At 36.1% G+C, this 22,131-nt stretch overlaps 1 protein-coding gene across 4 annotated transcripts in view; it reads right to left on the bottom strand.

Moving 5' to 3' along the window:
* SIPA1L2 (signal induced proliferation associated 1 like 2) overlaps positions 1–22,131 on the bottom strand; it is a 100,110-nt gene that overhangs the window by 25,295 nt on the left and 52,684 nt on the right. For all 4 annotated transcript variants that reach the window (XM_066315721.1, XM_066315723.1, XM_066315724.1 and 1 more), the window contains exons 8-11: positions 21,540–22,116; positions 16,016–16,290; positions 4,942–5,199; positions 1,254–1,337 (exon numbers count right to left, since the gene is read on the bottom strand). In XM_066315721.1, the coding sequence (XP_066171818.1) occupies positions 1,254–1,337; positions 4,942–5,199; positions 16,016–16,290; positions 21,540–22,116 (1,194 nt within the window). The remainder of the gene's footprint in view (positions 1–1,253; positions 1,338–4,941; positions 5,200–16,015; positions 16,291–21,539; positions 22,117–22,131) is intronic.

Raw genomic sequence — 22,131 nt, 5'->3', positions numbered from 1 at the left:
TGAGCTTTACGAAGAAATGTATTCTTGGGGCTGTACACCCAAAGGCTTTTGCAGTGATGAATCATGGTAATATATGCTTAACCTCTTTGTGATCTAAGCCCCACAGAAAGTAATCGTAGTTTTGAGGGGTATCACACTGAGAATATGTAAGTTAGAACCAGATCCAATGCTTTGTATTGTACTGCAAAAGTTTAAACATTTCACAAAGCAACAAATTAAAACCTACATTGCTGTTAGAAATAACTGCGCTGGAAAAAATGACACAAGATGCATTTTGATGAGTTGACTGTCAAAAAAAAAAAAAAAGGCAAAAAAAAAAGCTACAATTTTCTTTGAATTATTAGCATCTATTTAGCTGCCAGAGATTTCACTGAGTTATGTGAAATTCCTTGAAGAGTCTACAAGATACTGCATATGTATCTGCTACATGGAATATCTTATCCGAAATCAATCATGCCAAAGCATTAATAAGCTTCAAAGAGTCAAGCTGATGCACTCAATATTCACATTTTTTTTCTGAAAGGTAGCTTCTGAAAGCCATTTGGCAAGTCTGGAATGTTTTTATATTACTCTACTGTAGATACTGCCATAGCACAACGTTTTGTAACAGGAGTGTTTTCAGCAGCTGTATATACACAACAGTCATAACTTTAAAGTAGTTTAGAACAGATGCCTCACATAATATCTTTATGAATTATATTGGGGTGGTCTTTTATATACAGACAGCTCACTTCTGAAATTTCAGTACCAATGGATTAACAGGGATGCAAAAGGACCATCTACACACAGCCTTTTAGGGAGAAGAGACCTCTGAAATTCCTACTTTTTTGAGGAATATGCTGGGAATGGGTGTCACCGAAACAAACACAGCAGGAAATAAAACCTTCAAAGACCATGAAGATTTTTTTTTAATCAAACACCTTCCTCCTGATGCAGGAGGAGAAAGCATTATTATTTTATTCTAGTTCTGAGTTACTAGCTGATTTCTCGCCTGCTACTGGGAAAATAAACCTAAGAACTATTTCTCATTTACCTGAATTTAAAAATATGATCCTAGAGAGTTAAATTAGGATGACTTTAAAATTGCAGTTGCACGCAAGTTATATCAAATATGAGTAAACCTGTACATCTTAAAAGATACTAACAGTGCTTGAAAATAAAATCTATAATACCCATACAAATTTTGCTTAAGAAAGAACACGCATGGGAGCTATTGCAAGATTTAAATAAAAATTTTTAAAAATCACTAATACCCGTCATATCCCACTTGCTGCCTCCAGTGGCTGCTCCCACTCGGTCCTGGGTCACTGGATGAGGACTGGTTGCTTGGAGAACTTCTGTAATGTTGATTTTACAGTCATTAACAGTGTACTGAGGCATTTGTGGGGTTTCAGATTTGAACTGGGCTGTGCCTTCTTTTATCAAATACATTCATTTTCACAAATAACACACATGCAGTGTGAACACTTAGTTACATCCATTTGGGGAATTTAAAAGGTTTCATAATACTTTAACAAGAATTTTAAAAGTACAGCATTTGTTCACGAATAAAGTATTTCCAACTGAATATATAAAAAGGCACAAAAAGAGAAAGACTAAGTGCCAATCCTATTTTCCTTAGATCTGGCTTTAGTTCTGAGTAAGTGGGATTACTCAGGAGTCAGAGCAGCTGGATTAGGTCTCTAAATTCATATGTGGGAAGCTCCCACAGTGGATCAGAAATGATTTTTAGTTCCTTGGCACTTATTCAAATTTTAAAGATAGTAAAATTGGAAGTGGCAATTCTAATACTTTTAAAAGTTTTATTTCATTAATCCTTTGACATAGAAAAGCAACAAAAAAGCATTTTCACGAAGAGCATTATTTTGTACTTATTATTTAAACTTTTAAGCCTCATGTCTTAACAATGTCTCTAAGCAGTTTTGTTAGATTTCCAGACAGCTGAAATTAATGGTTAAATTTGGGTTTGATCACATCCTTTTCTTCACTTCTGCGCACATCATTCCATAACTACAACACAATTTCCTTCAAGGAAAATGATAATATGTATCTTTACATTATCTTGAATTCAATTCCCTGTGTTTATCTTTTTTTCTTTTCTCCCCCCCTTTTTCTTTTCCACATGGAAATGAATGTGTGTACTCAGGGAGGAAATGAAGAAGTGTTTTTTTGATTTATGCAAAACACTTTCCAAAGAATATGACCTTTTAATAAGCATCTTTACTGTTCAGCTTGAAAATTTTAGACAGTAGCTGCTATATATATATATATATATTTTTTTTTTAAGACATTAGGTGTTATACTTTGTCTAATAGCCAATGTACAATAAATAGTGTAGTACCTTATTTTTCAGCATGTCTTTCTCTGAGAAGTATTTGCAGGACTGAACCTCTCTCAATTAAGTGAAGTAGTCAGTAGGGTAGTGCCTATTTCAGTTCCATGAACTTGCTACTACCACCAAGAATTATGCATTAAGTGACCCAGCATTAAGGAATGGATAAATTATGATCTCATGTGTTTCCACCCTCCAGTCTGATGTTTGGGACATTGTCTTTAAAGTCAGGATATTATTGTTCCAAGGCTGAAACATGTCTGCCTCCCATTTGCTGGACTAGCGTGAAGCCTTTAGCCTAGTAAACAATGAGTGGCTACAAAAGGAGAACACAGAAATCCCATCAATGACTGCCTCACATAGCTCCTTCACACAAAAATTCCAACCATCTGCTCTCAAGAATGGATTCCAGACTCTAGGTGACAGGATGCATTGCCTGCAAGTGTAGACAATTCAGGGACGAAAGTACACAGAGAATTCTTGGTGCAAAAATCAGAAGAGTGAGTCCACCTAAAGCTTCACTTAGGCACATGCTATGAGCAGCTGTCACAGAATTTGCCACTTTGTGAAAATTGGAGTAGAGCTTAAGGATATCCTTGTATTTCTAAGTGACTAAGCAGAGGAAGTTCCTTGAATAGTACCAGAATACTTGGATTGCCTTCTCAAAGCACTTAATTCTCAAGAATTGTATTAGGAGCATTAAGTGCTCAGCTCTCAGTTTCTAATTTCCCCCCAAGGACTGGGGTGACATATATGTGACATATGACATATACGACATAAATATTATATGCCACATTAGGTGAATTTTTGCTGCTTAAGTCTCTTACTATAATCTAGTCCACATGTCTTCTGCTTCTTCCTCTTTTTATTTCTAAACTGAACAGTTTTATTGCTGACTTCACTCTTAGCTCATTTTCAGATCAGCTGTTAAATCTTTCCTGTTTTATCAACCTGCTTGCACTCTTAAACCGATACTGGGTTTCCGACCCTCTAAAATTTCTTCATCGTTTTCCTAGCCTGAGAATACACTTTTATCCTTGCCAGACTACTTATAAGCACTAACCCACCTTACTTCAAACTCTTCTGTTTTAAGCTCATCTCTCTGCCAAATCATCAACGATGCCTCTTCCCATGTGGAAAGACCTTGCCAATTAGAAACCTTTCAAGACCTACATGCCAGAATCCACAATTTCCCTCTGTTTTCATTTTTAATACTCTGTCATCCCCAGAACAGTACTTCTGCACTGCACATGTTTTGCTTAAGTGATACAGGAATCTCTTAATGATAAGAGATGACTCAGTCTAAGCATTTTTTTCACGTGCTTTGCTGAGTGTTATGAGAAGTGCAGCTTATGCTTGTGAAGCCTTTTTGGAACTGAGTGGCATGTCAGAAAACTTTCATTTCTTTTCTCTATCGACATACAGTATGCTTAATAAAGCTTCATAAATGATGAAGTATTTCTAGATATTTAATACATTGTCTCCTTATGTTAGATGTTATAGAGGATTTTGTTAACAAGACATTAGGAAAAGCTCAAGTTCTATGATGGTATTTAAATGCTTACAGAAATGCACCTCTCAATTTTTCAGGGGGTGGAGAGGGGGATAGGGGAGAAGGAGAACAAAAATGATCAAATGGTCATAACTGGGAGTCTTCCTTCCCCAGATAATCAAAGAGACATGTACTACTCTTACTTGTGTACATTTCAATGTAAAAAGTCATTCATTATTTTCTACTAAGTAAGGTAGTCGATGTAGCCATAGTGGCATTTAATGATTTAATCTAAAATTGATTTAAACTCATTTAGGACTAATATTTCAGATTTTTGCATCACTCAGTTATTCTCAACATGCAGTAATTATTTCCTTGGAAATTAAAACTACATCACCCCATAGATAAGGGCATAAGCAAAAATAATTATAAACAACAAAAGACAGAGTTCTGCTCAAGACATATGGTTTTCCTAAATAATTCAAAGGTCAAACGTATTTGCAAATTTTTATATTTAAAAATGAAGTTTCATCTTACGAAGAATTATGATTAAATTAGAACAGAGCTAACATTTAAGGATACCATCCCATCATCTAAGAGGTGTTACATATTCAAATCACAAGCTCTTCTTTATTTAATTAAAAGCAAAGCAAAGCATAAGGGCTGGTAATGAGTTACAGAACCCTTTGAAACTATGCCAATACCTCGGTAACGAGATTAAATAATTAATTTTTAAAGGAATGAGTTTGGTTTATTTACATTCAGTATTTGTTAAAATAGCCTTCCAAAAGGTGTGGAACAGGACATTGCTGAGATGAAGAAGTTGTAAGGCAGTTTCCCACTTCACTGATTTGGGACTAAAGGGAAAGGTCAGCTGTCCTCAGCAGTAGGATCCTCAGCACAGCCCACCTCCACCACAAACATCAAAAGTCACTTGTTTCAGGCAGACTGGTGCAATGAATGCTACTTAACACAACCTCAGAATTAAAATTACTGTCACAACTCTGTAAAATAAGGTTTCAAAAACAGGACCCTAAAGTTCTAGAAAGCAGAGATTTCAAACAGGAAATGGACAGGGATTAGGAAAATGGCAGGCATTACCCAGTGAGCGTATTACCTTGCACCATCTGGCAGTTTTCTATCAAAGGAAGTGCTACGAGGAATGGCTGTCTGAGCCTGCTGGAGAAGCTGCTGGCACTGCAGTCTGTCAGATGTTCCTAGGATTGGAGAGGCACGAGAGAGAGGCTGCCCGGCGGGAGTCGGCACCCGATGCCAAGTGGTATTCCTTCTGAAAGGGGTTTTATACTCACATGGGGTGCCTTCACTGTCAAGTTTGTACTCCACCATGGGTATACGACAAAGTTCTGAACAACCCCTGTGGGACAAATAAAAACACTCATCAGCCTCAGAGGAGAGAACAGAGAGAGAAATCTTGCATTCAGGAGTATATACATATTTTGATTTCAGGTGCCCAAGGTATTCATACAGCATGGTACTTTGAACACTTCAAAATTGTCACGTCAAGTAGGTAGAAAACTTTTCAAAACACAAGATTTGCTGTCACATGCTCAAAGATTTTTGAACTCTCTCCTCACCCTTCAAAATGGATAACAGATTAAACCACTATAAATTAATTTGCAGCTTGGATTTTGCATAATAAAAACTTATAAAGACAAGGCATTTAGAAGTCATAAAGCATCAAGTTTTTTCTAAAACGGCATTGATTTGTTTAAATGTCAGAACTAGGTTTGTTGCTTTGCAGCAAACTAAATGTTTCTTAGGGGGGTTGAGAACTCTCTTTCAGAATCCCACCTTGTCCCCAGCAAATGACAGAGTGCACAGACCATAATGCAAATTATTAACTGGCACAAAATATTTTTCCCTGTGTTTTCAAAGTGTACTTTCGAATGTCTGTTTTCCCAGGGATCTGTAAACCTGGAAGAGAAATGGGGTAGTGGAAGGAAGAAACAGATCAGGAAAAAGCCTCTGCTTGAAGTTTACACTGTGGTTAAATACTAACAGTATTCACAGACAAACGCAGGTAAAAGTACTGGTAGTGTCCCACAAAAGATCAGTGTGCTGGTAGGATATTTGCTGCATTCAATAAATGAGCTTTACTGTTTCAGAAAATGGTTAATAGAAGCTTCACACACCCTTTAGGTCAACACTGATTATCACTGGAGATTTTTTATATTCTCAACATTCCATGTCCATTATTTTTCTGATAGGCAGTGTGCACTAAATCAATATCTATGAAGAGAACACACTAAATACTTGCAAAGCAACAAGTAAGTTTAAGTAAACAGTAGTGAAAATTTGCTCCTCTGTCTTGATCAAGCTTTGTTTTTGTTGAAAAACCAACACTTACCATTTGCAACTAAATTAAAATTGCCTGGAGAAAGTGCAATAGAGTGTAAAGAGTTTACAGTCTTAATCCTGAAAATATCTTGGCCTAAGTGGCTTAGCACAAATGTGCAATGCAAGCAGTATGTGTAAATTCTCACACATGAAATCACTGTGCATTAAAGCTTCCGAATCAACCCCCCGAAAGAATATTTTCATTATCTGTGTCTGGTAAACAGATTAAAAGAAAAAATACTAGGCAAAAAGCAAACTGTATTATTCCAGGTTGTTGAAGGGAATACCCATGAGCAACTGTAGCAATTACATTCTACATACTCTGTATATGCATAGTCTAATCTAGTCAAATATTTCACTCTGCAGAATTTTTCAGTAGCAAATAGGCAAGTTTATCCTGAAGCACTAAATCTCTGTCCCTGGTGGCACTCAAACATATGAAAAAGAACTTAAAAATATAGATGATGAAAGTATTGAGAATGGAGAATGGAGATTGATAGCCAATACAGGGTGGAAGACATCTTGATCAAGATGAGCTGAAGACCTAGAATGCTCCAAAGCAGAACTCAGAATTCCTGGGTTTTCAATGTTATTATTTTATCAGAAATATCATTGTAAGACACACCAATAAAATCAGGTATGTGCAACCTCTGCTGACAAATCCCAGTTGGACATGCTGAAGGCACCACAGAATTTTCCAATCATGATTTTCTGGTTTGAGCTTCCCCAAGGAAGTAAAACCACCCTAATAATCTCTTCTCACAGACAAGGAATCGTGCTTACAGAGAAATCTCTGTTATAAAATTATCACATAATTTCAGAGGGTCAACTTGGTGTATCTCTAGTCTTGCCCTCACCTTGAAATGCCACAGTTATTCAGAACACCGCTTCAAACTGCCTCAGTCCACATATCGATTTTTAAAACTCTTTTCACACTTCTGAGAATCAGATGTTGGGCTCTTAGAATGATGAACAGCATGAAAAAAAAGTGAAGTTGAGCGAATTGCAAACTCTTCTGCTGCTGAAGCACATATAGAATATATTTCTCCAGTGTGATTTTCAACTGCTTATGTTCCAAGATCATTCTTCCCTTCATGCAAGATCCTGCCTCATTCACTGCCTGCAACACAGAAGGTGTAGGAGACAACAGCCTCCAGCAGTGCAACCGTGATCTTTTTTTTTTCTTTTTTTTTGTTTTTAAGTAAGAAGTTTTACATACAAAGCAAACAGATCAAAGAATGCAGAAATGACAAAGCAAGGGTAATATTAGCTAGGTGCACTGCACAGCTTTTCATGTGACCATATATACACAATTTTCCATTATTTGATGAAGAAGTTGAACAACTATGTAGGTTAAAATTTCAATCTCCCTTCTGCTAATTTCTTAGTATTGTTTTACTCCCTTCTTCATTGCTATAGGCTTTAGGCATTAGAAACAAACCACCCCTTCCCCAACTTTTGTTATTAAGGTATCAATTTTACAGTTCATCTTGGTAATTGAGAAAGTTATAACATGTAATTGTGATTGTACCCCTCATTAGATACTCCCCATAAAGTACTCTATAAATGCTGTAAAAATAGCCATGGGTTTTAAAAGCAAAAGGGACTGTTACTTTTATTTAGTTTTATTTAGCCTGCTGACTAATTGAAAAAAAAAAAACATGGTATAATAATAGTAAACAATAAGCTTTCCCACAATGAGTAAGAACTGAAAATTTTAAAAACTTTTGTGCTTGTTTGCATCAGGAAAACATATTCTTCCTACAATGAAAAAAAAAATTGAGGACACAGTTCCTGCCAAAAAAGGCTTACAAAACAACCTTGTTTCAAATCACTATAAAAATTCAAGCATTGCTTATGAATTCAAAACAGAGACCTAGAATGCTTGTTTTAACTGGCTCTAAAAAGAATTTCCATGGTTTCAGATAGCTTCTTTTGTCACATAAGACTTTTAAATCTTAATTTAAAAGTACCACACCAATCACATCAACATTTACAAGAAAAAATATGTTTCACTGCTTCACAAGCACTGCCTAAAAAACAGATACTGCAGTATACTGAGATAGGTAAAGTCATAATTGCAGCTACCTCCTATAGCAGGAAGACAAAGAAGGAATTACTTCATGCCTGCAATCCCCACCTCCACCCCTTGCCATGGATCAAGCTATATCTTGCATGAAAAAAAACCCACAAAAATAAATGCAATTCTCTCTTAAATATGTAATTTGACCTTTATGTAACTTTTACTTATTATTCTGTTACTTACTCCACCAGTGCAAGAATATGCATTGGCACTGGTATTAAATGATAGTTTTTAAATTTAAATTTCATCTATTTCTTCTAAATTCACTTTAAATGATACATAAGGACAAATCTTTATTTTTATGGTTTTAAAAAGATACTTGAATTCATGTTAAAAAGTATAGGATATCAAATGTCTTTCACAATTACATCCAATATAACATTTGAACCACAGATTCACGATATTTAACAGGCAAATGTGACCATATCTTAACCACAGATCAGAAATCATAGCACTTCCTGCCCTTCACCATAGTTTGGTATTAATTAAATCAATGCTTCAACATAAAGCACAGATTCCTACTAATACCTTTGGTTCAAGAGCCATATTATCCTATTAAAAATTTGGTTAATAAACAGTACTCTGCAATTAAAGAGAGAATGACCCTATGATACAGCTAGAAGGTCATGACAACATAATAAAATTTAAGAGTCCACTATAAAAATCTGCAATATCCAACTGTTCCTGCAAGGAGCATTATGTTCTGAAAGAATTATCAAGCACTCCATTAATTTTTTCAAACTACATTAACCAATCCTTTTAATATTAGTTTCAGATTCTATATAAAGGTTCTGTAAAGGGCTGTAGGATCTGTGAAGGGCCTGCATTATGCAGGGAGTCTAGTTAAACTCAATAAATATCCATCTCCGTGGAAAAGACAGAGGCACCATGATCAGCACCCTGTCACCTTGATAGCTGCACAGAAGCCTTCTTTTCTGCTAAACCCTATGACTATCAGCTACTGGGTACAACTTCACTATTTGGAACCCAGCTATCTACAGATTTCAAGCATGAAAAATTTGTTGGGGTATCAACGTAACCAGAATACCTGGTTACAATTTAACTCCAGTTCAATGTATTGCAAGGAGATCTCGGGATAGAGAAGGAATCACTGGTGTGCATCAGTTCATTACACTGGTAATTTGTCCCTTACTATCAGCATTTCAATACCAAACATCTAATCCTGCTCATGAAAGAGTCTTTATCCAGCAGTACAGTAACTGCATTCTGCTAACTCAAACTCTGTTTTTGAAAACACTCACTTTTATTAGAGTTCATGTTTGTTCTTACACTACAGTAACACAACGAGTGTGACACAAGGAGCCTGAGGACTCATTGTGAAATCTATTAAATCCACACAATAAAACACAGATTCGTTTCATATAATTATAGGGATTGAATTGAAAAGCAGAATTTAGTAGCTTAGTTTTGCTGAGACTCAGGATGTAGTTAGTTAAGACATTCACAGATTTTCCCTTCCCTGACACTGTGAAGCACCTCCTGCAGGTAATACCTCAGTTCGACCGACCCCCTATATCAGTTACAGCACAAGTCCAAGACACTGTGTAATACAGAAATGGTCTAAGAGAATTTTGGTCTAAAAGTCAAGGCAAAGATTCCAAGTTCCAACATCTCAGAAACCTATTAACAGTAATCATACATAATTCAAAAACTTCTTAAAAATTGAATCAACTTTATACTTAATAATTTCGTAACACAAGAGATGTGTGAGATTGCTCACAACAATCTCAGAAAGGCTGCTGTCCACCCTATCACTTTGATTTAAGGGAAGTGATGACTCTCTAGAAGTTCCTCCATGGAGCTAAAGAGTTGAAGCTGCTGAAGTTGAACCCCTTCTTCTTGAAGATAAAATTATTGTCCTTCTGATCTTAATTACTATTCAGTTTTAAAAAGAAACTCTGTGTTGGGTGAGCTGACAAGCAATTCAGAGGCCTCCTAAAGAGCATCTACATCCATATTGTTACATGGAAAAGAGAAATACAGACAGGAACCAGATGATCTTTAAGCTCCTTTCCAACCCATAACATTCTGATTCTGATATGATTGCATTAATAGAGAGAAAAAAGAAGAGAAGAAAAAATGGAAAAAACCAGTCTGGAACTCTTCTTTGCATCTATCTATAGAGACAAACAGTGCTTTGCCAGGCATTTAGTTTGGTTTTTTTTTTTTTTCCCCTGCTCAACTGTAACAACTGTACACATAATTAACTTTAGCAATTGACAATTAACCCCTATTATAAGTTCATTAATAACTCAGTAAGAATAAAAATCAAAGACTTTTTTTTGTATGAGAAACACAGTTACGCATTTTCTACCATTTTATTTTTTGTTGAGTAGAGAGGATTAGGCTTTTGCAAGTAGTACAGCTTCCAATTAGTATAATTACATTTTCTTAGTGATAGTTCTTTCAGTTACATATATGAAACATCACTATCTAGAAATTTCAGATATTTTCAGCTTTTCTTAGAGTAGTAGCAGGGGTGATAATTAAAAGGTCTGGTACATCCAAATTCTATTTTCACAACCAAACATTCAGGTTTTGCTGCTTCATCCTGCCTCAGGTGATGTTAGACTTGGCCTCTTTCTAGCTCAGGTGGGTTAATGATATAAATAAGCAAATAAATATAAAGAATCTGAAGGCTGTATGAACTATCTCACCAGCTTATGGCAAACACCTCTGCAACAATAACTGAACTCCACCACACAGTAGCCTCTCCCTCTTCCTAAAAGCATTTTCCAAACATTCTATACTCTGTTGGTTATCTGTTACTTTTAAAAGCCCCAGAAAAACAATTCTTTCAAAGAAATTATAATCATTTAAGGGGAACAAGCATCAGGACCGGAAAGTAAGTCATTACATCTATTTTATTTGTAAGAAGGAGTTTGCAAGGTTCAAAAGAATAAAGCAACCTCAGAAGAATTGCAGTAATACTTAAAAATGGACCACAGGCAACTTCATTCATAGTTACTAAAGCATTTCCATTTTCAAAACTACTTACAACAGCAGAAAAAGAGTCTCTAGCTTGTTCAGACCAACAGTGAAAACAGTGTAGGAGCAAGTGTACTGCTCCTACAGCCCTGCAGCTTCTGTTTATAGCCAGGCCTGGAAATTTTGCTTAAAGTTTTGTTTGCTTTCTAAATTTCCTAGAAATTGTTCCTTAATCAGTTGTTAAGCAATTTCTTTTTTATATAAAATGGTAGCTGAACTAAGACAAACACATAGGTAAGATGTAATAAAAAAGAATCTAACAAAATCTACAGTTTAGAATAGATTTAGAAGTGAATTCCTTGATTGGATTTGGCTGATTAAGGGTATGGTGTCCTTGAACACTACTATAACACCACCAGCAAAAGCAAATCAGAATGAACATCGTTATTCTCCTGTTCAAATGCACACAATCCCAAATCAACAATTCTGAAGGGACAAACCTAGCACAGAAACCAATAAGACACAAGAATACTTATTCAGATCTGAAAACAATGACCAACATATTTGTTCTAATAGTGCTTTATCATTTAAAGAATTTATGTTTTAAATAGAAATTTCTACTTTCTATCTAAATATCAGCCTGCTGCCACACAAATAACTTAGATTTCTGCATCAATTTGTGCGTGATTATTTAATTGCTGGAGCAAACTGAAAACAGCAGGAGCTTTGTCTCAAATTCATTAATTTTACAGGATAGTAAATGAAAGGCCTCATTCCGTGATTGCTTTTGCATACACTACTGTCAAGACTTCGGTAGAAGAATCTGCATTAAGTAATGGAAGACATTTATCGAGCAGAATTTTCCTCTGTAATTTCCTAATCACCCTGTAACATTCCTTTGTAAGCACCTTCAACATTCAAACAGTTTATTTTCATGCTGAAATAAATGAATACAAGACAGTTTGCAGGAAAAAAATTCCTTGTTAATTGTTTATTGCGAATAGTTTATTCTCAGTGGGTGCACACTTATATTTTGTTAGTTTTCTTTTAAAATGATGGATTGAAGATTAATTTGTGGGTAAGCTAACAGACTAAAAAAGTCAAGAACTTGATTAAAAGGCTCTGCTTGGCTGATGTTTTTTCAAGAGACTGCTTTGGAAACATCCCTGCACAGTTGAAACTCATTTGCACTTGAAGGATACAATTCCCAAGACATTCCACGGTACTCATGTCCAATCTGTGTAAACTCACTTCAGAATTTGATCCCAGCAAGGAACCAGTACTAGTAAGCAACCCAAAGAGAAATTCCTCATTGCTTTGTATTCATAAAACCCAGCAGACAAAGCTAAGCAGAAACTAGTCTTTCAAGAAGTGGAAATCAGCTGATTATCTCAGAAATTGAAAGACAGGCATTAATAAAATTATACATTTAGGATTTTTTCATGAAACTCTGGATTTTTTTTCTAAAATTTTATTTATATTCTTGCAAAAGTGTGTGAATCTTTAATGCAACTGATCTTTTTAGAAACAAAGATGAATGTATTTTTATATCTATGCATGGTGGGCAAAATCTTAGTGGCTGAACTTGAAACCATAGATTATGGCACCTAAGTTAAACAAACAAACAAACAAATAAGCAAACAAAAACACAAGAAAAATCAAACTCACCACACCAAAATCAAAAGAACAAACCCCCAGCATGTACTCTGAGAAATCAGGCTGAAATACAGAGAAGAAAAGCCTACCCAACTGCCAGATCATATACTCTGTAGGATGAGTCAAACTTTCAAGGGACTAATTTCAGCCTCCAAATGTATCTTCCTATATATGTCATCTAGACTGATGCATTATTTCTTAGCAGAAAACATCTAAAACCAGCTGTGAATAAAAGCAGTAAGTACTGGAGCATAGGTGTAAAGTTTTCTCCTGCTTTTTAACTATCATTCTCCTGGACACTTGTAATGTGTGGGTCAAGGATGGATGGACCCTCAAATATGACAAAAATATCTGTATGTCTGCTTTGAGTGTTATTTGATAATCATTACAACTACTTGATACAAAAAAGTTCCCTCCTGACAAGCTGTCACACCTGCCTTAGATGTTTATCACAAGTATGTGTCAGCAATCACTCACAGAGGCTTGATTCTATCCTGTTTAGCCATGCAGGACTCTCCAAGGACAGGGACATTTCTTGTCAAACCAAGGTGAAATGGATTTAGTTCTCCAGATATTCCTGTTTTACATCCAAAACTACTACCTGTAAATTCTGAGTAAACCTGATACCAGAGTACAAGAGAGACATGAACATATGGAGCAAGTGCAGCAAAGGATCAAAGACGATTAAGGGATAAGAGCACCTGAAGAACAAGGAGGGGCTGAGAGTTCTGGGTATCATTCAGCCAGGGAAAGAGAAGGCCCAGGAGGGATTTTATCAATGTGTACAAAATGTCTTATGGGAGGATTAAGGGAAAAAGATGACAAACTAAGAATATTATCCAGTGAAAACACAGGAGGCAAGGTGCAAAACTGAAGTACAGGAAATTCCATTTAAGTACACATAAAAACTTTTCTGACTGAATGGATGATTGCATATTGAAATTGAAATACTGAATTTTTGACTCTCCATCCATGGAGATATACAAAACATGTTCATGAGCAACCTGCTCTGGCTGACCTTGCTTAAAAGAAATGAGGTTGGGCTTAACAACCTGCAGAGGTCCTTTCCAACCTCACCTATTCTCTATTTCTGTGACAAGAACCTGCAGACAGCTAAGAGAAGCAACTGAGGAGGAGACAGAGAGATGGGTTTGCACAAGTTTTAACTAGTAGTGATAGGCTATCTCTTTTCCCCAAAACTCTGATAATTTATCTCTTTCTGCCCTCTCCCCTTTTCCCTCACTCATTAATATATTTTACAAATTCAAAGATCATATTTGTCGACTGAAATTCTCAGACTTGTCATGCAGTATCTATAACTGCTTTCTGTCTGCTCTGTTTAGATTATAAACATTGCGAATAGGCAAGCTCAAAACCCTCCAGAGACTGGGCAGTCGAATCACTAATCATATTTTTGGGGATATACAAGGGAAAATGAGTAGTTTTCTGTGGGAAATTGATATTTGAGAGAAAGAGACACTTCTTTTATATGTACATACAAGAAAGGTGAAGCTAAAAAGAACTTAAACTTTTAAATGCTTTTAAAATTTTTGGAATACACAGTTTTAAAAAATTCTTTTTTTCTTAGTAATTAGTCACAATTTTTAAAATGCGAAAAATTATAAAGAGAAGCAGCTTTTGCAGATTTTTCTCAGCGTGGTAACACTCAGTTCAAACTCCACCTACACACAGAGTTGTGTGCTATGTATCACACTGATCTGGGATTTAAACATTTTATCTCGAGAAGAAGATTTATATCAAAGACAGTATAAACAGTTCATACAGTATGTATTTTTCTATCAGGGCCTATAAAATACACATTTTTACCTTCAATATAAAAGGATCAGCTCATTAGGCTCATACTCTGTAAACAGCTTGGAAATGTATACCAAACAAGCCAGTGAAAATTCATACCCAGAAGCAGATGGTGAGAATAGCAAAGCTAAGCAAAGAGAGGCTTAATTGCAAATTTCTATCCAACTAAGCAAAACGGTGGTATCCTACATTCACAGGCATTTTGTTCAGAAAGGGAGGCATCACCATGCAGGTTGAGGCAGGGGACAGCCCTTGTGTGTCATACATCAGGCCAAGGACTACTTGGAGAATTGCCACCAATTAAACAGCATTCGTATACAGTTGGCATCCACTTCACAGTGCTGCACGCTACGTAAAATTTTATTGCTTGTTGTCTTGCCAAAAGCAACACATCTAATGTTTTTTCTGTTGAATTAAAAATCAGCAAGAGATTTAAAAGTTGGCCTGCTACAAGAAGAGAAGTAATTAAATTTACCCTGGTACAGTTCTCATTTAGAATGAGCCAAATTAACACTGACTAGACAAGGTGTGTGAGAAATAGTCACACCGTTACAAAGTTTCAATTTTTTTTTCCTACTTCCCTGCCTCATGATATTAAAAAATGGGGAAAAGTGTCTTTTTTCAGCAAAAAAGGAACACTGATGAAACAAAACTGCATTTCATCCCTGAAAACACTGGTACAGTCACTATAATGATTGTTATTACAGTCTTTCCCTGAGCATGAGAGCATGTATTTCATGCTGCAGTAAGATTTCTCTTCTTTAAATGATAAGCTCATTCACCATTTAATAAATTAGATACCTGTAGAAAGTGAGTAGAACTCTAAGACTTGTTACCATGTATATCCAGAACCCAGTAATTTACTATTTTCATTAAATTTCAACATAAGAAAAAAATAAATATTTTCCAATGGCCAGGAGGTGAAGAAATCTCAAAGATGTACAAGGTTCAATTTCATGAAAAGGATTCCACATTTTTAAATTCAGCATTAAAGCATAAATCTCTCCTATGGAATAAAAGAAGTAACATCAGCTTTCAGGAGAGCTCAGTCAGGATACACTAAAGTTTATTTCCTACCCTTTTCAAGTCATATAAAAGTAAATTTTCCATTGAATTTCTTGTGGGATCTTATTTTATCTTCTATAACAAGTCAATATGGGTTTTGAGGAAATGACTGCTTCAAGAGCCTCAACAATATTATCACCCAACATGACAGACAATATCCATTTACTGAAGGCCTTCAATAGAAGAGTCATCCTTTAGGCTGGAGCAGAGGGAAAAAACCAACCCAAACAGATACAAATGTTACACTGAGAACTGGGCTCCTTACCTTCTGGGCGCTCCATCCTCGTGTGGTTGAATAATGACCACTTTTACTGTCACCGAGGTGCGCAACAGGTCGATCATTTGCTCATGGGTCAGAGTTGCCACGGCCACTTTGCAGATCTCGACCAGGCGGCTCCCTTGCCGTAGGCCGGCCTTCCATGCAAAGCCAAAGGGCTCCACGTCTGCCACTATCCCCTCAAAGTTCACGTGGAATCCAAGCTGGCCCAGCCCATTTCTCCGCAGGGTCATTTCCGTGGTTTCACATCCTCTGGTCACTATCTGAGGAAGGACCAGATTGTTACACGATTATCAGGGCTCACAAGCATTCTAAAGTCATGTAAGCCTTCATTCTAAGTATCATTCATATACTAACATTGAATTATCTTAACATTTACCTTTAAATGAAGGTTTGAAGGCTTCTGCATAAAATAAAATGAACAAAACATTTCATAACACTAAAAATCTTACATCTCCAGGGCAGGCAACTGACCCATGTCAAATTCTTCCCCCTTGCCTAACATTAACACAACGCCATTTATATCTAACTGAAAACTTTACAGCTGGTTTAGTTTCAAAACAGAAAGCAAGAAAATGCTGCCCTGTCAATTACTTCATTCTTTTTTGGCTGACTGCAGGTGTACAGGCATTTTTTATTCAGCATTAAACAGTATAAAACACAAGATACAACATGAGTCAACTGAACTGCCTCAGTACTAGCAGCTTGTTTTCCTCATGAAAATAGCAATGAAGAAAATATTAATTTATTTTGCTTCTTAGGCAGATTCTTAACTACCATCATCTCTAGATGAGGATATCACTAAAATGGGATGAGAGTTTCCATGTCACTAGGAAACTTAGAAACAAAAAAAATTACTTTCCTCATATTCAATGAAAAGTAACTATCATTATACAGAGCAGTCAAAATCCTTCAAATTCAGATTTTGCTAAGCAGGTCAATTTCTATATACTGTGAAACAAGTTCTCAACAGTTTTGCCATATAAATCATAATCATACAACGGCCTGTAAGCAGGGATACTGCACCACACTCAGAAGACAAAATTCTAGCCCACATTACAAGGAAGTTTGAGTTACCCCAGCCTTCCCTTTTGTGAGTGTCACAAAACCAGTCCCAGGCTTCGCTAGTTCAATCAGAACAAAAACTTAACCACTATGAAACATTATCAAAGATCTCTATAATGTGTATCAAAGATCTCCTATAAGCACTCCACCAAGGCAAATAACTGCCTTTTAGAGATGCATATGTTACAGTACAGACCAAGGGAACCTCCCAAAGATCCTCACTAAGGAGTTCCACAGCACACCTTACCTTGTTCCACAAAGGTGTTTATACCGCTTAGGGGTGGGTTTAGTGTGCATCACAAAAATACATAAGAGACTAATGTTCTTTACTGTCAGCTGTGCAGGACAGATCTCTGCAAAGCTTGTTTTATGGCTTCATTTTAATTCAGGAGGCTATTTAATGTGGCAAATGGATTTTTGAGCATTCTCAAAGCCTAACAGAAGGCTCACAAAGTATGCATCTGTATGCAAACTTTCAGATAGAAAATGCTGACTTAGAAATGCCACGGAATAGGACAGACATTGTCGAGAGAGAAATGGAACTAGAAACAAGTTTCAAATGATGGTGTTGCAAATAAGACTAGATACTCTGGAGAAATAAAACTATAAAAGATGCATTGTTGTAAGACTCATGAAGGGTAATTTTCGATGATTGACTTTAAGGCATTAACAGCATTGTGTGGCAAAGGCTGATAGGCCAAGAAATGCTTACATTGAAATAGTTGGCTTCTGATTGTGATGGTGTGAATTATAAAATCTGTACTGTCTCACCCTTCAGATGAGACTAAAAAGGGAATAAAAGTTTAAAAATGCCTCTCAGTTGCCCCATCCTTGGGTCAGAAAAAGGTATAATTGGACAATTTTGGAAAAGTCAATCTTGCTCTCCATTGCCTGCTTGAGTCAGAATCCAGGCAGGCTAGTTTACTAGTTTACTGTGTGCTTGCCACAGCAGAATGGCCCAACCTGATTCAGAGGAGCATGAGGAGGGAGTGGGACTGTGCAGCTCATGAGATTTGGTACCTTAGTAAGTTTTAAAGCACTATTTTCATTATAGAATATTTCTATTGGGTATCTGTCACTCAGCAGAAAAAAAATTAAAACTTGCACACATGAGAACAAAGTGCCACAATCCCATGAATTATTTTAACTTTGCTGATCTGTTTTATGCTCATGCTTTTAACCTGTGAGGTGAAGAAATACAAATATCCCTCATACATTAAGGGATAATCTCCTGTGAACTGTGAAATATTGAAGATATTGCAAGAATCAGATATTCTGAGAATTATTGCCTGGAAATTTTGATTCATAATCTTTCCAGTTACTTTTGAAGATGTAGGTTTCAAAGTTAAAATGTGAATGTCATTATTGAGATGTATAAAATGTACTCCGGAGGCTTCGTTTACAAAGTCAGGTTCTGGATTTTCATAACAAAAATGAAACAGCTATTTCCTTTGTCATTTTTCAGCTCTGAGGTTTTAGTGTATTTTAGAAACTTTCCTTTTTCAAACAGAACTTTCTATTGTGCTTGTAACTGTGCATATAGTATTAGAACTATATAGCTTACTGGAAATTTTAACATACTGTTAACCTAGCTCTTTTATGACTAAATTTCAATAAGTAAAAAAAAAAACCTCTCATAATTTGTGAACTAGATAAGTGAAAAGGAAATTTTCAGCTCTTTGTTAGCTACACTTCCATCACAAGTTTCTAAAATACACATTTAGTCATGCATTGAAAAGAACATGCTCTCACAATCAGGAGTCCAGGGAGTTATTCCTTATTAAGCTACATAATATTCTTTTTTGGGGGCTGACACTGCTTTATCATTATGTCACAAATGTAGACTACTGCAAAATGAATGCACCAGTCAAAGCATATAGATTTCCCCAACTCAGAAGACTCAAAATCTCTTCTTCAAGTTGGTTAAATATTCAAAAGTTAAAAGATAAGAAAGATGAAGATTCCTGCCAAAGACTCATCTATTCCCAATGGGAAGTATTCCAAGAGATTTAGTCCTCCCCGAGTGTATTCCCTAAAAGGTAACACTGCATATTACACAGTAAAGTCCCATTAAACATAGTGCTGCTCCACTTGAAAACATGGCATTCTGCTCACTCGGTTGCAGCTTCACTGATCTTGTGGCCACAAATGAACTAAGAGTTGGTTTCTCTGAATGCACTTTAAACAGATAAAGTTAAAAGACAGACACCCTCTACATGCCATGAAGAAGGTGAAGAGGGATTTTTTTAATATACAGGATATTAAGGAAATTTTGTCAACTCAGAATCTTATTTAAAGAACCCTTCAGTGAGTGTTTCCATTTAGTTGGTTTTTTTTTATCATCTTGCCATTCTCTGTTTTCCTAAAGCTCAAAACCACTGCTTTTCCTACCTTCCAACACAACCCTCCAAGTTAATCTATAGCTTGCTGCTCTTTCTACTTTCTATAACTAGATACCCTACAAATACAAATTTGTCTAGACTGACAAGTCACAGCTCTTTTTTCAGTCCTGGACCAATTGTTTCAGTTCAAACTAAATCATGGTCTCAGCCAGCTTTTTACACCTTTTCTTAATCTGGATATCCAGATAGGTGTCATTTCTACCTGCATGATTTAAATCCAGGCAATAAAGTCTAGTTATTTCTTTGACACTCTCATTTAGTAATTGCAGTGTTCTACTCAGCCGTTTTAAAAAGTGCTTTAACTCATGACTGAAAAGGGTTAATCATCTGGTCACTGAAGACTGACATTACATCACAGTTTGAGCTTTCATGTTTAGCATCTGCTGGCACATATGGCTGTCAACCTTAGCTGTGCTCTGAGTCACTTGAAAGGTTTTCAAAGTATGCACATTAAGTGTAGCATCAGAGTTTTAAATACTTTTTAGTGGTTCTAATGGTTCTATACCAAATGTATGCAAGGATGTAGAAAACATTCAATGTTATAAACCAACCAGGAAATAACATCAATATGCAGCTTTCAAAAGAGAGGAAGAAGCAGGGGAAAATGAGAAAAATATGAGGCAAGAAACAGGGATGAAAAATGCTTTAAAACAAGTAATGATAGTTAACTCTTTTAATTGGTATGAAAGTTGGATAGGTAGCAGGGAAAGGAAAGGCAGTCAGAACTTACTGGAATAGATACCTGAAGCAAATATTCAGGTAACCTTAGTAATAAATGATGATAAATTTGAGGCTTAAAACCAATTTTTCATTATTTAACCCCAAATCTGGCAATAATAAAGAGGAAGTAGTAAACACAGATAAACACTTCATTTTGTGTTTTTAATTACCAAAACTTAAAGATCTGTCTTCAGCAACATGGGTTATTTCCAGGTTTTGCAAAACAGAGTAAGTGAAAAATATCACAAAAACACTGTCAGTGATGACAGCAGAAATTTTCTCTAGAACTTTACATCTGGTTTTTCATTTGTGTTAAGAAATTTATATTGTCTGGTAACAAGACTTAATGGCAGCACTATTTTCTAGAAGGAAAACGTCTGTCGAAGGGAATTGAAAATGAAGACCTCAATTTCAACAGTGGCAAGAAGAGTTTAAAGACATTCAACTATTGAAATAGTAATTGTACTTTAGAAGAAAGTTGTTATTTAGAGCATGATATTGAGCAATGCTAAATGAGACTGCAGCACTAGAGAGGGCCTAAATCATCAGCTGCAATCCAGCTGTTCCAGTGTGAAAACTGTAAGCAGACTGATGTCCTTCCAGTGCCAAGCTTTCCAATAGGAGAAAACCCTAAGACCATTTAAATCACTTAAACTAAGATCTAAGAGTGAAGTGCAACCACTAGATGCATCAGCGCTTTTATCTTGGAATTACTGTCATTTCATTTGGACTGACTGAAATAGGCACAGGACAGTGGTCATCAATAGTTACTGACATGGTCATCTAGTGTCTGAAAAACTTTATCCAGTCAGCTATTAAAACTGGCATTAGTTGGTGTAGTTTTCTTTACTTTCTGCACTTTCTCAGTACACAGGAACAAAACAGCAGAACCATTTACAGAAAATTTTCTGCTAATATTCTAACGGATTATTACAAAAACTCAAAGCATATTTTACACATTAAGATTTTATATATTTCTATATTAGTATTAATGATACTTCTACCTACAAGGGTGTGATTTGAGAACAGGCTGCAGTAAAAGGTAGCAAAAGCTTTTCAGTCCTGATTTCAACACTGGAACTATCCATGGCCTTGGGCAAGTAATCAGATTAATGCTATCTGAAACCTTACCCCTGAAAAACAGGTTGATTTATCTCACAAGCTGTTGTGAGGATTACTATTTGTAATGCTCTCTGAAGACCAAAAACACTCCTGAACTATGAACATAGAACATTTTTTAATTATATCTCAAAGGAGATGTAGACAAATAACTGGTCATAAAAAAACCCAAAAAACTGGAATTCCAGTTTAGAAACTGTACTTACTTCAAGTCTTTGAACAACTTCTCTGATGTCTTCAGTACAATTATCTGCTGCAGACAGAAGAATACATTCTCCTCTTTCATAAAATATTTTGATGCTCATTAATCCAGATGTCCAGCCAATAACATCTCTGCAGGAGCAGTTAAACACAACATTTTTTGATTCCTTTTCAATCAACATGATAAACTCATTGGAGATTCCGAGGAGACAGTCAATGTCAGCAGACTGGCCAAAGTCTCGGGCAATCACATTCCACATAATTGCTCCAACACTGAATAGATGTGCATCTTTCCTTGGTTTCACTTTTTCCTTCTTTTTTGCCCCCAAAGTAATAAAGCTGAACTTGGCAGAAGTATCCACTGTAGCTGTGGTAACAAAGTTTTCTGCCAGATCTTTCAGGTATTCTTGACGTGTCCTTGTGGCCATGGCTCGAAATTTTTCCGACTTATGTGCTGCATTTTCAGCATTAATAACTTTGGCTAAAAGGAAGTCCCTAAAGACGGCAGACTTGGGGAAAGTTACTCCTTTGGGAATGGGTGGACCAAATGAGGGAACATCTTTTGATCGTGAAACACCAACACTGGAAATAGAAAAA

The sequence above is a fragment of the Sylvia atricapilla genome, chromosome 3 (genome assembly GCF_009819655.1).
Source record: "Sylvia atricapilla isolate bSylAtr1 chromosome 3, bSylAtr1.pri, whole genome shotgun sequence".
Lineage (NCBI taxonomy): Eukaryota > Metazoa > Chordata > Aves > Passeriformes > Sylviidae > Sylvia > Sylvia atricapilla.
The sequence above is the reverse complement of the archived record's forward strand: the minus strand, read 5'-3'. Positions and strand labels throughout refer to the sequence as shown.